A 16959-nucleotide genomic window follows, 5' to 3' on the forward strand; every position below is an offset into this window, starting at 1 on the left:
GGCAGGGGAGGTTTAGCTTCGGCGCCGCCACCAAGGAGGGAATGGCGTCCGGGACGCCATCGACGCCGTGACCGCCACCGGCGGCCAAGGGTTTCCCCCGGCCAAGCGCCCTGCCGCCACCACTGAACCAGCCACAACATCAGCAGGCGCGTGTACGCGGGAGCTCCAGGCCGGCCGGAGGTCATGCATCACGAGCGGACCAGGATCGCCTCTGATCTGACGAGGGGAGCCCGGGGCCTCCCCGCGCCATGACCTGCGCCCACCGGGACCTCGCTGCCCGCGCAGCCGAGGGGATCCGGCCTACCTCACCGACGAGCACTCCCCGCCGCCGGAGGAGCGCCGTCCGCACCAACGAGGCCGCCGCCTCAGATCCGGACCCTCACCACCGAAAGGGAGCGGTCTCGCCCCGCCGCCACCATCCCGGGAGCCGGCGCCGGCTTCACCGGCCGTTCCTCCGGTGGTGGCGAGGTGGGGAGGGAGGTGGGAAGGGTGTAAGGCGCCGGATCTGGGTTCCCCCGTGGCCGCCAGGGAGGGCGACGCCTCAAAACAGGCCATGGCCTGATGATATAAGTCAGTTACAAAGCTTGCCCAGTGCACCAAGGTGCAAAACAACAAGGGCCCTTTGAACGGAAAGAGGAGAGCTAGGAGGAAAGAGGGGTGTTACATCCGGCGTTCAAATAAGGACTAGCCACCTATTTTTTGGCTCCAGACCTGTAGATCATTCTTGTCCTGCTGCCTTCTACGCCCTCCGTTCCTAAATATAAATCTTTCTAGAAATTTCAATAGGTAACTACATACGGAGCAAAGTGAGTGAATCTACACTCTAAAATATGTCTACATACATCCGTATGTCGTAGTTCATTTGAAATGTATAAAAAGACTTATATTTCGGAATGAAAGGAGTAGCTCTGTAACTCCAAAGACGAAGCAAGTCTGCCGCATAAAATTAAACGTATGTCTCTGTCCACACTTTGGAATTGAAAACCCTGTCATTCCTTGCATACCAGAGGGTAATGGCACAGGCAGCAAACGCAACATTCCGTTTGCGTTTGTAGCTTAGTTGATGAACCGCTTGCTCCACAAAGGTCAAGATATCAGGTGATGAGCATGCTAAAGTGTCCAGCATCAACTTACTCTATATAGTAGAGGCCGCAGTACAGCGTAACACCAGGTGGTCAATGGATTCGACTGCAGGGCAAGCATCACAATGTGCAAAAGGAGCAACCGCATACCAGCACTTTTTAACCATGTTATCCCTGGTATTGAGACGCCCTCGAAAAGTGAGCCAGAGGAAGATCCTGTGTTTGAGGCCCTTCCCAGTGCTCCACCGTAGACGGGTGCTAAGCATGCCACATAAGCAAAAAAATGACATGGCACAACATTTAAGAAGGGGAGAGAGTACTTTGGTGATCCCAGGAAGAACCAATGCCAAGCGCGAGAACCTAGGCAAACCACTTAAATGAAACAATTTGGCCAATGCATGAAAGACTTTAGGTGCTAACTCATTAAATAAAGTGTGCTTAGCAACAAGTTAAGCACCTATGTATTGAGGAGTTGAGTTGCTAAGGTATTTAATGCACTTAGCACCTCATCTAAACACCTTTGCATTGGAAGAGGTCTGAGAGGGGTCAAAGAATCCCAAATCCCAGCTGTCAAGGTTTGACATTACCCCACGGAAGATAAGTAGTCGGTAGAAGTAATTGGTGCTTAACTGACTAGAGCCCAATGAAGATGCGCGCTCGTCCTTTTGCAAGTTGCTTGGAGACACACCTGATAGGATCTGGTTCAGGGCCATAAGCTCATGCGTAGCAGCTTGGGAAAGGTTGGGGTGAAGCTGCACCTCTCAAGTTCCTTTCAAATGCTGTGAGTGGACCGAGCAGTTTGGATTTGTGGCAAAAGAGTATAACATGGGGAACAACAGCCATAAACGGCCCTCCTCAAGCCACTTATCGTGCCAGAAGGACACCAAAGCTCCAAACCCCAGCACACAACATAAGAGTTAAGAACCATAGGAATGAGATCTTTGAAACATTTCCACATGGCCGTGTCTCTGCTGCTGGCACCCTAAGGTATAGTACTTCTACAATAATGTAAGGCAAACCAGTCATAGCATGGTATCTCAGGAGCTTGCAGGACTTTGGAAACAAACTTGCACATTATAGATGAAGGAAATATGCCCTAGAGGCAATAATATAGTTGTTATTTATATTTCCTTATATCATGATAAATGTTTATTATTCATGCTAGAATTGTATTAACCAGAAACTTAGTACATGTGTGAATACATAGACAAACAGAGTGTCCCTAGTATGCCTCTACTAGACTAGCTCGTTAATCAAAGATGGTTAAGTTTCCTAACCATAGACATGTGTTGTCATTTGATGAACGGGATCACATCATTAGAGAATGATGTGATGGACAAGACCCATCCGTTAGCTTAGCACTATGATCGTTAGTTTATTGCTATTGCTTTCTTCATGACTTATACATGTTCCTATGACTATAAGATTATGCAACTCCCGAATACCGGAGGAACACTTAGTGTGCTATCAAATGTCACAACGTAACTGGGTGATTATAAAGATGCTCTACAGGTGTCTCCGATGGTGTTTGTTGAGTTGGCATAGATCGAGATTAGGATTTGTTACTCCGATTGTCGGAGAGGTATCTCTAGGCCCTCTTGGTAATGCACATCACTATAAGCCTTACAAGCAATGTGACTAATGAGTTAGTTGTGGGATGATGCATTAGGAACGAGGAAAGAAACTTTCCGGTAACGAGATTGAACTAGGTATGGTGATACCGACGATCGAATCTCGGGCAAGTAACATACCGATGACAAAAAGAACAACGTATGTTGTTGTGCGATTTGACCGACAAATATCTTCGTAGAATATGTAGGAGCCAATATGAGCATCCAGGTTCCACTATTGGTTATTGACCCGTGATGTGTCTCGGTCATGTCTACATAGTTCTCGAACCTGTAGGGTCTGCACGCTTAACGTTCGATGACGATATGTATTGTGAGTTATGTGATTTGATGTACCGAAGGTTGTTCGAAGTCCCGGATGTGTTTACGGACATGACGAGGAGTCTCGAAATGGTTGAGACATAAAGATTGATATATTGGAAGGTTATGTTTGGACACCAGAAAGGTTTTAGATAGGTTCGGGCACCGGAGTACCGGGGGGTTACCGGAACTCCCCGGGGGGTTCATGAGCCGTCATGGGCTTTAGTGGAAGAGAGGAGGAGGCGGCCAAGTGGGAGGCGCGCGCCCCCAAGCCCAATCCGAATTTGGGGGGGGGGGGCTTTCCTTGTCTCCCTCTTCCCCTTTCCTTCTCCTCCTAGTTGGACAAGGAAAGGGGGGAACCTACTCCTAGTAGGAGTAGGATTCCCCCCCTTGGGGTGCGCCCCATGAGGCCGGCCGCCCCCTTCCCTCCTTTATATACGGGGGAGGGGGCACCCCATAGACACACAAGTTGATTTCTTAGCCGTGTGCGGTGCCCCCCTTCATAGATTTCCACCTCGGTCATATTGTCGTAGTGCTTAGGCGAAGCCCTGCGTCGGTAACTTCATCATCACCGTCAACACGCCGTCGTGCTGACAAAACTCTCCCTCGACCTCAGATGGATCTAGAGTTCGAGGGACGTCATGGAGCTGAACGTGTGCAGATCACGAAGGTGCCGTGCGTTCGGTACTTGATCGGTTGGATTGCGAAGACGTTCGACTACATCAACCGCGTTACTTAACGCTTCCGCTTTCGGTCTACGAGGGTACGTGGACACACTCTCCCCGCTCGTTGCTATGCTTCTCCTAGATAGATCTTGCGTGATCGTAGGATTTTTTTTTGAAATACTACGTTCCCCAACAATAGCCTGGTTATGGGCCTCTAGATGACAAACACCCAAACCCCCGTTAGCACGAGGTAGTGTAACCATGTCCCAAGCCACTAGGCATTGACCACCTTTAACCACATTCTTGCCCTACCAGAAGAAAGCGCACAAGAGACTGTCCAACTTTCCAAGTGATTCCTTGGGCCAGGAAAAACATGACATGAAGTAACTCGGTATGCCAGCCAACACTGAATTGATAAGAGTGAGCCTCCCTCCTAAGGATAGGAAGGTGGCTAATCAACCTGAGAGCCTGCGATCAACCTTGTGTATAACCGTCAGGAGCATACCATGTGTGATCTTGTGCAATGGAAGTGGCGGCCCAAGGTATGTACACGGGAAGGAGACGGGGCATCCAAGTATTTGAGCAATCATGGAGGCCATGCCTGCATCCACAGAGACCGGTACGGGGGTGCTCTTGTGAAAATTTATAGTCAGCCCTGAGAACTCCAAAAACGCTGCGAGGACAAACTTGATCACAGCCACCTGCTGTGTATTTCCTGTTGGAAATATGCCCTAGAGGCAATAATAAAAGCATTATTATTATATTTCCTTGTTCATGATAATTGTCTTTATTCATGCTATAATTGTGTTATCCGGAAATCATAATACATGTGTGAATAACAGACACCAACATGTCCCTAGTAAGCCTCTAGTTGACTAGCTCGTTGATCAACAGATAGTCATGGTTTCCTGACTCTGGAAATTGGATGTCATTGATAACGAGATCACATCATTAGGAGAATGATGTGATGGACAAGACCCAATCCTAGACATAGCATAAGATCGTGTAGTTCGTTTGCTAGAGTTTTTCCAATGTCAAGTATCCTTTCCTTAGACCATGAGATCGTGTAACTCCCGGATACCGTAGGAGTGCTTTGGGTGTACCAAACGTCGCAACGTAACTGGGTGACTATAAAGGTATACTACGGGTATCTCCAAAAGTGTCTGTTGGGTTGACACGGATCAAGACTGGGATTCGTCACTCCGTATGACGGAGAGGTATCACTGGGCCCACTCGGTAATGCATCATCATAATGAGCTCAAAGTGACCAAGTGTCTGGTCACGGGATCATGCATTACGGTACGAGTAAAGTGACTTGCCGATAACGAGATTGAATGAGGTATTGGGATACCGACGATCGAATCTCGGGCAAGTAACATATCAATTGACAAAGGGAATTGCATACGGGGTTGATTGAATCCTCAACATCGTGGTTCATCCGATGAGATCATCGTGGAGTATGTGGGAGCTAACATGGGTATCCAGATCCCGCTGTTGGTTATTGACCGGAGAGTCGTCTCAGTCATGTCTGCCTGTCTCCCGAACCCGTAGGGTCTACACACTTAAGGTTCGGTGACGCTAGGGTTGTGAAGATATGTATATGCAGTAACCCGAATGTTGTTCGGAGTCCCGGATGAGATCCCGGACGTCACGAGGAGTTCCGGAATGGTCCGGAGGTAAAGAATTATATATAGGAAGTGCTGTTTCGGCCATCGGGACAAGTTTCGGGGTTATCGGTATTGTACCGGGACCACCGGAAGGGTCCCGGGGGCCCACCGGGTGGGGCCACCTACCCCGGGGGGCCACATGGGCTTTAGGGGTGCGCCTTGGCCTACATGGGCCAAGGGCACCAGCCCCAAGAGGCCCATGCGCCTAGGGTTTCACAAAAGGGAAGAGTCCCAATAGTGGAAGGCACCTCCTAGGTGCCTTGGGGGGGAGGGAAACCTCCCTTGGCCGCCGCCCCCTAGGAGATTGGATCTCCTAGGGCCGGCGCCCCCCCTAGGCCCTCCTATATATAGTGGGGGAGAGGGAGGACTTCATACCTCAGCCTTTGGCACCTCTCTCTCCCCTGTTACATCTCTCTCTCGTAGTATAGGCGAAGCCCTGCTACTGTGACGCCCTGCATCCACCACCACGCCGTCGTGCTGCTAGATCTTCATCAACTTCTCCTTCCCCCTTGCTGGATCAAGAAGAAGGAGACGTTACGCTAACCGTACGTGTGTTGAACGCGGAGGTGCCGTCCGTTTGGCGCTAGGATCTCCGGTGATTTGGATCACGTCGTGTTCGACTACATCATCCCCGTTCTTTGAACGCTTCCGCTCGCGATCTACAAAGGTATGTAGATGCATCCGATTACTCGTTGCTAGATGAACTCATAGATGGATCTTGGTGAAGCCGTAGGAATTTTTTTGTTTTCTGCAACGTTCCCCAACATTTCCTTGGAAGAGGATCAGTGTGTCATCCGCGTATTGCAACACCGGGAAGAAGCTGTCAAAGCCAAGGGGGTGCTGCAGCGTGCCTTCCTGGAAGAGGTTGTAGCACATCCTCTGGAGCACATCAGCAACAAGGATGAAAATGTATGGGGACAGAGAGTCCCCCTGTCGAAATCCTCTCTTTGCAAGAATGGGGTTTCCCAGCTCACCATTAATGAGCACTCTGGAGCTGCCAGTGGATAAGAGTGTATGAATCCAATTTATCCACAAGCGTGGGAATCCTCTGGCTTCAAAGATTTTCTTGAGGCAGCACCAACTAACACTGTCAAAGGCTTTGTGGAAATCCAGATTCAAAACAATGACTGGCATCTTTCTTTTATGAGCGTACCGGATCATTCAGCAGCAAGAGCAAAATTCTCAACAATCGACCGTCCCACAAGAACCCGGACTGAAGAGTGTGGATCAAAGAAGGAATCCACCTTTTCAACAGATTTGCCAGAACCTTAGAAGCCGGCTTGGGTGTACTATGCACCAGGGAGATAGGCTTGTAATCTCTCAACTCCAATGGTGTATCCTTCTTTGGTAGCAGTGTAATGAAAGCAGTGTTGATGCCATCTAGAGCAACTTCATTACTGTGAAGATCACCAAAGAACCAGAGGAGATCATCCTTTAACAGAAGCTTAAAAGCTTTGTAGAACTTGTTGGTGAAACCATCAGGGCCTGGACTTCTATTGTTTGGTGAACTGTCAATGGCCTCCACGATTTCTGCCCAGGAGAACGCCTCCACAAATTCTGATAGATCCAGCTGAGTATATATTGAGTTCAAATCAACAGTATTCATAGAAGAAGCAGGCTGGCCCAAGATTGCATTAAAGTAGTCAATAGCCAACTTTAATTTCTGACTATTCTCAAAGTGCTCCACCCCATCTTGGACAATAACCTTGATCTTATTGCGACGAGCTTGACAGTTGGCCGCTGCGTGGAAAAACTGACAGTTCTCATCTCCGGATACACACCACCGTACCTTGGCCCTACGGCGCCAAACTGCAGTTTGCCATAGGATCAGCTGTTCTGCCTTGGCCGAAGCAAAATCTCTGAGTACGGCCTCCACAACAGAGAGCTGACGTCTTTCCTCAACAGCATTCAGAAAACAGAGACAACGTGCTTGTTGTTATCCAAAAGAACCTTGATGCTAGACTTCTTACGGCACCATTGCCTTGACGGGGGAACTGCTGCTGGCAGCCTTTCTTTTTTCTTTTCTTTTTTTGAGGTGAAAGCTGCTGGCAGCTAAGCTATAGGGAGTTGGATGAATGCTGGTCGACCTCGATCTGTTGCCTCTTTACTTTGCGTGACGGCGAGTGGTTAACTGCCCCGGCGACTCGGCGCGCGGGGGAGGAGATCGGGCCAGCCGTCACCCGACCGGGACAGCCACGATATGGGTATGGACGGCGATCTGGTGGGTCCGCCGACGTGCACGCATGTGCAGTGCGAAGTAGTACTACTCAAGCTAGCTATGCTGTCTAGGCACGAGAAAGTCCCAACACATTCTGTTGCCTTCATGTTCGTGTAAAAATTGAGGCGAAAGAGATGTGATCCCAACTCCCGTCCCGATCAACCTGCTATCCCGCCCGCGTATCTTCCTCTGTCTGTCGTCACTCTCAAACTGAAGAAACTGAATGACTCACCACGCGTTGCTACGAAAATATTATTAAGATGATTGTAGGTATACAATATTATTATTTCTGCATCTTCAAGTTTCTTTTGTTAAGTTAGCAACTTAACTGTTTGATTTTTTTGAAATAAATTAAATTAAATTTTCCAATGAAAGAAATCACAAGTGAGACTGTCGGATCAATATCCGGCTTTTTAAAATTTCCATAAATGTAACTACAAAAAAGTCTTATAACATTGTAGAGTTTTTCAAGATCTTAGTAAAATAGACGACGTACAAGACACTACTTGTATGCACGCGTTGCCTTCTTCAATTTCCATGTCCATATAGGGTAAGCAAACTGCAACATGGTGGTTTAGCTACTACCCTGTCCATATATAGGATACAACCATACCGATCTGGCAATTTCCATGTCCATGCAAATCGTTTTTTTCGTGAACACAGTACAATTGCTGATGTTCATATACACGCACATATATTCACCCCTATAAAAATGAAAGCACACACACCCTATCATATCAATACCCCCAAGATACCGAGCCAGCACAACATCTTACTATTGTCAAAGTTATCACTGCCGCATCGTAGTCGACGGGAACGTCTCTTCTCATTGTACGAATATCTACCCTGAACGGGGAACTCCATGTCGCCCCCCGCGTGGCGGCCGAGTGGCTCCCAGATCCCATCAGCCGGACTCCACCTCTCCTCCTCCTCCCTCGCCGCCGCCCAAGGGCACGGCCAGGCGAAGCCTTGCCGCCGCCGGCGGCGGCGAGGACTCGTGTGTAACGCCCCGAGACCGATGTGCCAGGTGTCTTCCAGTTATTCGCTGTTGTTACCTTGTCATTGCTTGCGTGTCATGCATATCATATCATATCATCATGTGCATTGCATTTACATACATATTCGTCTCATGCATCCGGGCTTTTTCCCCATTGTACGTTTTGCAATCCGGCGCTCCTATGTCATCCGGTGTCCATTTCTACCTCTTTTCGTGTGTGGGTGTTAAACGTTTTCGGTTTGGACTGAGACTTGTCATGCGGTCTTGGTTTACTACCGGTAGACCGCCTGTCAAGTTTCGTACCATTTGGACTTCGTTTGCTACCCCAACGGTTAACCGAGGGCCCGAAAAGGCCTCGTGTGTGTTGCAGCCCAACACCCTCCCAAAGTGGTCCAAAACCCACCAAAACCCCCTCCATCATCTTGGTCGTTCGATCACGATCGCGTGGCCGAAAACCGCACCTCATTTGGACACTCCTAGCTCCCTCTACCTATAAATATGTGACCTCCCCCGAAAAATCCGCGCAGATCAAACCCTACCCTAACTTCCCTCCGTGCCGCCGGACATGTCCGCCCGCCGGCAGACGTGTCCACCCCGCCGCCACGTCGCTCCGGCCAATCCGGAGGCGACACGTCATCACCGCCGTCCGCCGCGCCCAATCCCGCAGCGCCACCTGTCCGCGCCGCCTCCCACCACCGCGCGGCCCGCGGGGCCCAGATCCGGCCCGTGCAAGCCCGCGCGCCGCCGCTGCTCGCCCGCCGCGGCCCGCAGCCTCGCCGCCGCCACAGCGCTTCCCGCCGGCCACCCGGACCTCGCCGGAGGCCGCGACCCCGCCGCCTCATCGCCGGACTTCGCCGCATCTCCGCCGCCCTCGCGCGCCTTGAGCTCCGCCGCCCGACGCCGCCTGCTCGCCTCCGCCTGTCGCCGCCGCACGCTGGCTCCGCCCCGCCACCCGCGCGTCCCCGTGCCTCCACCATCGCTGCGCCGCGCCGCCCACCTTCGGCCGCCGCCGCCGCGTGTGCCGTGCCCCGCCGCCTCCACGTCGCCGTGTCCCTCCGCCTCCTCGTCGCCGGCCTCTTCCGTCATCGCCGAAACCGTGCCGGAGTTCGCGGGAGCTCTCTCCGGCCGGATCCACTCGGGCTGGACGAGATCCACCAATCCCGTCATCCAAACACCGTCTCCGCTCCGGATCTTTACGTCCCGCTTCTCTCCGTCACGCGTTGACGTTCGCGGAGGTAAAATTCCACTAAGTCCCCGAAGTTTCCAGATTCATATGCCCATATTCATCGCATCATAACTTCATCACCGTTACTCCGATTCGTGCATGTAGCATATCAAAATGTTCGTCTCGAAGAGTACACCATTTCATCTCATTGCATCATTTTCATTTGAGCTCATCTTGATGCCCGAAATGTTGTTGGAAGAGGGATATGTGAGGAAAGTTGCAGATCTATTTCAGCCAATGCACTTTTGTCATTTTTGCCATGATTAATGTGTGCATGCTATGATCCTGAGCTCTACATGTGTTTTGTAGTATGCCATGCCATCTTTACAGGGGTGTATGCCATGTATTTTTGTGATCTTTGTGGTGACTAGCACAAGCATGCAAAGTAGCTTACTCGATGATGCTGATTTCAGGGACTTGGAATTTCACTAAGTCCTTGTCATGTTATTGTTTTTATGCCATATGTTCATGTTGTTTCCTAGTGATCCGTGCCTCTTTTGAGGATGATCAGTAAGGATGTTTTGCAGATATTGTTTTTATCTATCCATCCATGTCTTTGTTTGTAATTATGGAGCACCCTAGCTTGAGTCAATCGAGCTCTACTTTTGCTATAAAATGTTCCTGGCAGATTGTTAACATGTTTAGCGATTTTGCCGAGCTTATTGTTGTTGATCCGTGCATGCTATGTTGTTATTCTTGCCATGTCTAGCTTCTATGCCATGTCTATTTGCTGGGTGTATGCTTAGTTTGTCATGCAATGCCTCGTAGTGAGTGCATCGAGCTCGTAAACATGCCTACTTGATAACTGTTTTGCCATGCTCCAGTTTTCCCTAAGTCTGAATCTGTTGATGATTTTGCTATGTTCACATGCTCGCAATTATATTTTCTGATCCCTTTTGGCTCATGGTCACTAAGGGACTTTTGTTATATGCTTTGAGTAGCTTCATGCCATGCCTTGCTTTGCCATGATATGTTCCTGTAGCATGTAGTTTTCATGCTCTAAAGATTGCTTCCCGATGATAAATTCCTGACTTGTTGGTATTTCACCAACTCTGAAACCTGTTATCATTTGCACTTTTGCCATGCTTGTCGATGAGTGAATTAGCCGTAGCTTAGTGTTCATCTTTTTTCAAGCATCATGAGTGGATCCCTGCCATGTATTTTTTTGCTATGTTTGAGTGCTGTAGCATATTTATCATGATGCATTTAGATGGTCACTTGCTGATTATCACAGACCGGTGTCATATTTGTTTTGCTTGCCATTTCCAAACCGTGCATCCGATTCCGGTGATCTTTATATCGATTTCGACCGAAATCAACTCCTCTTTCCAGTGGCACTCTTGGTTTTCCAAGTTGAGGCCAGGTTAAATCTTTCCTTTTCAAATCATGCATATGCATCGCATCCCGCATCCCGCATATCATGCCTTGTTTATGTGTTGGTTGTTTACTATGTTGTGTGCTTCTTTCCGGTGTTGCTTCTTCAAGTTGGTTCCGATAACGTCGCGTTTGTGAGGACCCGTTCGTCTACGTCCTTTTGTCTTCTTCATGGACTCGTTCTTCTTCCTTGCGGGATTTCAGGCAAGATGACCATACCCTCGAAATCACTTCTATCTTTGCTTGCTAGATTGCTCGCTCTTTTGCTATGCCTATGCTGCGATACCTACCACTTGCTTATCATGCCTCCCATATTGTTAAGCCAAGCCTCTAACCACCTTGTCCTAGCAAGCCGTTGTTTGGCTATGTTACCGCTTTGCTCAGCCCCTCTTATAGCGTTGTTAGTTGCAGGTGAAGATGAAGTTTGTTCCTTGTTGGAACATGGATATTTTGTTGGGATATCACAATATCTCTTATTTAATTAATGCACCTATATACTTGGTAAAGGGTGGAAGGCTCGGCCTTATGCCTAGTGTTTTGTTCCACTCTTGCCGCCCTAGTTTTCGTCATATCGGTTTATATTCCCGGATTTTGCGTTCCTTACGCGGTTGGGTTATAATGGGAACCCCTTGACAGTTTGCCTTGAATAAAACTCCTCCAGCATGGCCCAACATTGGTTTTACCATTCGCCACCTAGCCTTTTCTTTTCCCTTGGGTTTCCGGAGCCCAAGGGTCATCTTTATTAAACCCCCGGGCCAGTGCTCCTCTGAGTGTTGGTCCAACCCGTCAGCTGCCGGTGGCCACCAAGGGCAACTCTGGGTTGGCCTACCGGAACCTTGGACAATCCGGTGTGCCCTGAGAATGAGATATGTGCAGCTCCTATCGGGATTTGTCGGCACATTCGGGTGGCTTTGCTGGTCTTGTTTTACCATTGTCGAAATGTCTTGTAACCGGGATTCCGAGCCTGATCCGGTCTTCCCGCTAGAAGGAATATCCTTCGTTGACTGTGAGAGCTTGTGATGGGCTAAGTTGGGACAGCCCTGCAGGGATTTGAACTTTCGAAAGCCGTGCCCACGGTTATGGGCAGATGGGAATTTGTTAATGTCCGGTTGTAGAAAAACTGAAGTTGATCTTAAATTAAAATACATCAATCGCGTGTGTAACCGTGATGGTCTCTTCTCGGCGGAGTCCGGGAAGTGAACAAGGTGCTGGAGTAATGTTTGACATAGGTTGTTCTAGGATCACTTCTTGATCATAGTTGTTCGACCGTGCTTTTGCCTTCTCTTCTCGCTCTCATTTGCGTATGTTAGCCACCATATATGCTAGTCGCTTGCTGCAGCTCCACATCATACCTTTGCCTTATCCATAAGCTTAAATAGTCTTGATCGCGAGGGTGTGAGATTGTTGAGTCCCCGTGGCTCACAGATACTTCCAAAACCAGTTTCAGGTCCCGACGATTACCATGCAGGTGGCGCAACCCAGCTCAAGGAGGAGCTCGATGAAGATCGTGTTCGTAGTCTTGTTTCGTTTCCAATTGATCAGTAGTGGAGCCCAGTTTGGGTCGATCGGGGACCTTGTCGCATTTGAGGTTGTTCTTTATTTTGGTCCCGTAGTCGGACCTTGATTGTATTTGGATGATGTAATGCTTTATTCATGTATTGTGTGATGTGGCGATTGTAAGCCAACTATGTATCCCTTTTCCCTTATGTATTACATGGGTGGTGTGAAGATTACCTCACTTGCGACATTGCTTTCAATGCGGTTATGCCTCTAAGTCGTGCTTCGACACGTGGGAGATATAGCCGCATCGAGGGCGTTACATCGTGGTCCTCCCGCTCGTGTGGGGCTGGTGCGAGCCGGCGCCCTCGGGCCGGAGCGTGGCGCCGGGCCAGACGCCACGGCAGGTGGTGACGGCGCTTCGGCGATTCCGTTTCCCCTGCGGCAGGCAGCTTCGCGGTCTGGTGCGTCGCGGTCGCTAAGGACGGCAGTGACGTGACCAGATGTTGGTTCGCGGCGGCACGACCGAATCTAGGCCCAGGCGTGGGCCTTGATCGCTGGATTTCCGTCGGCGTGGTGGCGGGTGCGACTCATCGGCAGCTGGGCGGATCCCCCGAGATTCTACCCTTGTCTGGCCCTTGACAGTGCGGGCAACTCCGGGGGAAGCCCTAGATCTCCTTGGGGTCGAACGATGGCGGTGCTTTTGTGTCGTAGTCCCTCTTCAGGGCATCGTTTTGAAGTTTACTCCGGTTGAAGGGACCAGCAACGCTGGCCGCGCATGTCTGGTGGAGCAACTGCCGATGAAAATCGCGCCGACTACGGTCATGGCGGATGATGGCAGCGTCTTAGATGTCGTTCCCTTGTCGAGGCATCGTCGTTGCAGTTTGCGTCATCATGCTCGGGATGTTCGGGGGAAACCCTAGATCTGGGTCTTCCGGATCGGACGATGATGGCGTTTATCGCTTTCCTTCTTGGGGGCATCGTTTTGGAGCAAGTGTTGGCTCGATGGATGGTGGAGCGGTGCTTCATCCCACACATTGAGGGCACCGGATACCGGCGGCATGGCGCTGTGGAGACTTAGGTGAGTGGTTTGGGTAGTGGCCCAGCTAGCACCCCTTCATCATATGTATAGGAGTAGCGGCAGATATTGCCAAGATGGCGGTTTCAGGCATATTGTTGTAATACTTTGTAAGGTCCTTGAGAATAATCAATAAAGTGGCCACATGCATCTCCCAGATGCAGAGGCCGGGGGTCATCCTCCTTTTCTAAATACAAAACACGAATATCTACAAAAAACCTGGAATAAATTCAGAAAAACACAAGCACCAGCATCAAGTTTAGGACTTAAACTCTGGTGGGCTCGTTCCACCACAAGAAATCTAACCATCCGAGCTACGCTTAGATCAATTTTTTTGCCATTAACCGGGCTTCCTCTAGCGATAAGTGAACTACCTGGAGTGGCTTCACATGATCCAATGGTTATATCAATGAAACATGGTGGTTTTTGTCACAAGGATGAAACAAACCAACTCATGTTTCTCTCACATCTATCAGTGGTTTGTTATGGCATATGTACTGAGTTAATGACCATGTGGCTTATAATTTACTTCTGCCTAACCTCTCGAAACATACTTTCGCCACACTTTCTAAACATAACCATACAGCCAAACGCCACAAAGTGTTCATGAAACCCCCTTACAAAGATAAAAGAAAAGCTAGACAAACAGAAAGACAACACAAAATAATGCACAAGACATGCACTATCAGACGTTGCCCTCTTGCTGGCAAGCACGAGCATAGAACGATGCCTGCATGATTAAAGGAAAGGATAGGAGACATCAAGATCGCCGTGTGCCAGTGCCGAAGATACTTCGAGCTAGAGCCCAAGCCCACCGTAGGATGTTGTCAAATGCATGACAGGAAGGTACTTGACACCCAAGAAGGTCATACTAGTACAAAAACGCTTGTAGACAATCTACATTAGTGGTGTGCCAAAGTTACAAAATGCCACTCATGAGCTATTACTAGTGGCGTGGAGCCGTGGAGACGAGATGGCGCACGCCACATTATTGCGTCCAAGCCCATGGTGGAGGTGGCGTGGTGCCGTGGATACGAGATGGTGCACGCCACATTATTGAGCCCAAGCCCATGAGGCTTCTTCGTTTTTTTGTCGATCCGCCGTTGTCGGCATTTGTTTCTCTTCTATTTTTCTTTCATTTCTTTTGGGTGTGACCGTGCTACTTCTGCCCCAGCACCTATCGTTGAATGTCTCGGCTGGTTGTTTTGTATACAAAGCAGGAGGAACCCTTTTTCGGTAAAGGGGAGAAACACGACCGTGGTGCCCCAAGAGGAACGCAACTCTCACATGCGTCACCGTCACTAGTGCTGGAGCGAAAACTTTTGCTTGGTATCCACCTGGTGTCATGCAGAGGGACCAGAGTCATGGATCCTACCATAGGGAAATGCCACCTAGATGAATCAAGGCCCCCGGTTCAAGATTTGGGTCCAGACACACTTTCGTTTAGTATCTATCAGGTGTCATGCCGAGGGACCAAAGTCACAGATCCTACCATAGGGGAAGGCCACCCAGATGAATTAAGGCTCCCGGGTAGATACCAAGCAAGGAATCTAACCATCTGAGCTACGCTTAGATCAATTTTTTTGCCATTAACCGGACTTCCTCTAGTGATAAGTGAACTACCTGGAGTGGCTTCACATGATCCAATGGTTATATCAATGAAACATGGTGGTTTTTGTCACAAGGATGAAACAAACCAACTCATGTTTCTCTCACGTCAATCAATGGTTTGTTATGGCATATGTACTGAGTTAATGACCATGCGGCTTATAATTTACTTCTGCCTAACCTCTCGAAACGGACTTTCGCCACACTTTCTAAACATAACCATATGGCCAAACGCCACAAAGTGTTCATGAAACCCCCTTACAAGGATCAAAGAAAAGCCAGACAAACAGAAAGACAACACAAAATAATGCACAAGACATGCACTATCAGACGTTGCCCTCTTGCTGGCAAGCACGAGCATAGAACGATGCCTGCATGATTAAAGGATAGGAGACACCAAGATCGCCGTGTGCCAGCGCCGGAGATACTTCGAGCTACAGCCCAAGCCCACCAGAGGATGTTGTCAAATGCATGACAGAAAGGTACTTGACACCCAAGGTCACACTAGTGCAAAAACGCTTGTAGACAATCTACATTAGTGGTGTGCCAAAGTTACAAAATGCCACTCATGAGCTATTACTAGTGGCGTGGAGCCATAGATGGCGCACGCCACATTATTGCGTCCAAGCCCACGGTGGAGGTGGCGTGGAGCCGTGGAGACGAGATGGTGCACGCCACATTATTGAGCCCAAGCCCCCGAGGCTTCTTCGTTTTTTTGTCGATTCGAGCATTTGTTTCTCTTGTATTTTCTCTTTCATTTCCTTTGGGTGTGAATGTGCTATTTCCGCCCCAGCACCTATCGTTGGATGTCTCGGTTGGTTGTTTTGTATACAAAGCGGGGGAACCCTTTTTCGATAAAGGGGAGAAACATGATCGTGGTGCCCCAAGAGGAACACAACTCTCACATGCGTCACCGTCACTAGTGCTGGAGCGAAAACTTTTGCTTGGTATCTACCCGGTGTCATGCAGAGGGACCAGAGTCATGGATCCTACCATAGGGAAATGCCACCTAGATGAATCAAGGCCCCCAGTTCAAGATTTGGGTTCAGACACACTTTCGCTTAGTATCTACCAGGTGTCATGCCGAGGGACCAAAGTCACAGATCCTACCATAGGGGAAGGCCACCCAGATGAATCAAGGCTCCCGGGTCAAGATTTGGGTTCAGACACTGCCACTAACAGCAAGCTCACCACGACCACTCACTGCCACTCCTCTCACCCCCACACAGCCAACATTGCCACCACGTTGGTCGCTGCAGGCCGCCGTCCCGACATCCGAAAGACCCAAGCCTCGACATCATCGCTAGACATGGCGGGGCGTTTTGGTGACTGGTTCCATGGAGCCCAGAATTTTTGAAAAATGCAAAATTCATATTTTCCGATTGCAAAAAAGTATATAAAAAGGTATGCAAGTATACAAGGATGAAACGTATATGTGTGTAAAAATTCAGGATGAAATACCTCGAAATACGACCTATACAAAAAGAACAAATTCATGAACTTTGAGGATGAATAGTATCATGCACTAAAAAGGCCCAGATTTTTTTTGCACAACCCTCATTTCAAGGTATTTCGTCCTGAAAATTTCCATACATACATTATGCCTCCGTGTATGTGTAT

At 49.2% G+C, this 16959-nt stretch overlaps 1 protein-coding gene across 1 annotated transcript; it reads right to left on the reverse strand.

The window, feature by feature from the left end:
* Positions 1 to 4130: 4130 nt before the first annotated feature.
* Positions 4131 to 7109, reverse strand: LOC147961812 (uncharacterized). Its single transcript, XM_087533954.1, has 4 exons — positions 7011 to 7109; positions 6587 to 6912; positions 6108 to 6336; positions 4131 to 4406 (listed from the first exon to the last, which is right to left on the reverse strand). Exons 1-4 carry the CDS (start codon positions 7107 to 7109, stop codon positions 4131 to 4133), a joined length of 930 nt encoding a protein of 309 aa, XP_087390080.1.
* Between the last annotated feature and the right edge of the window lie 9850 nt (positions 7110 to 16959).

The sequence above is a fragment of the Triticum urartu genome, chromosome 7A, assembly GCF_056163025.1.
Source record: "Triticum urartu cultivar PI428250 chromosome 7A, HENAU_Tu73, whole genome shotgun sequence".
NCBI lineage: Eukaryota > Viridiplantae > Streptophyta > Magnoliopsida > Poales > Poaceae > Triticum > Triticum urartu.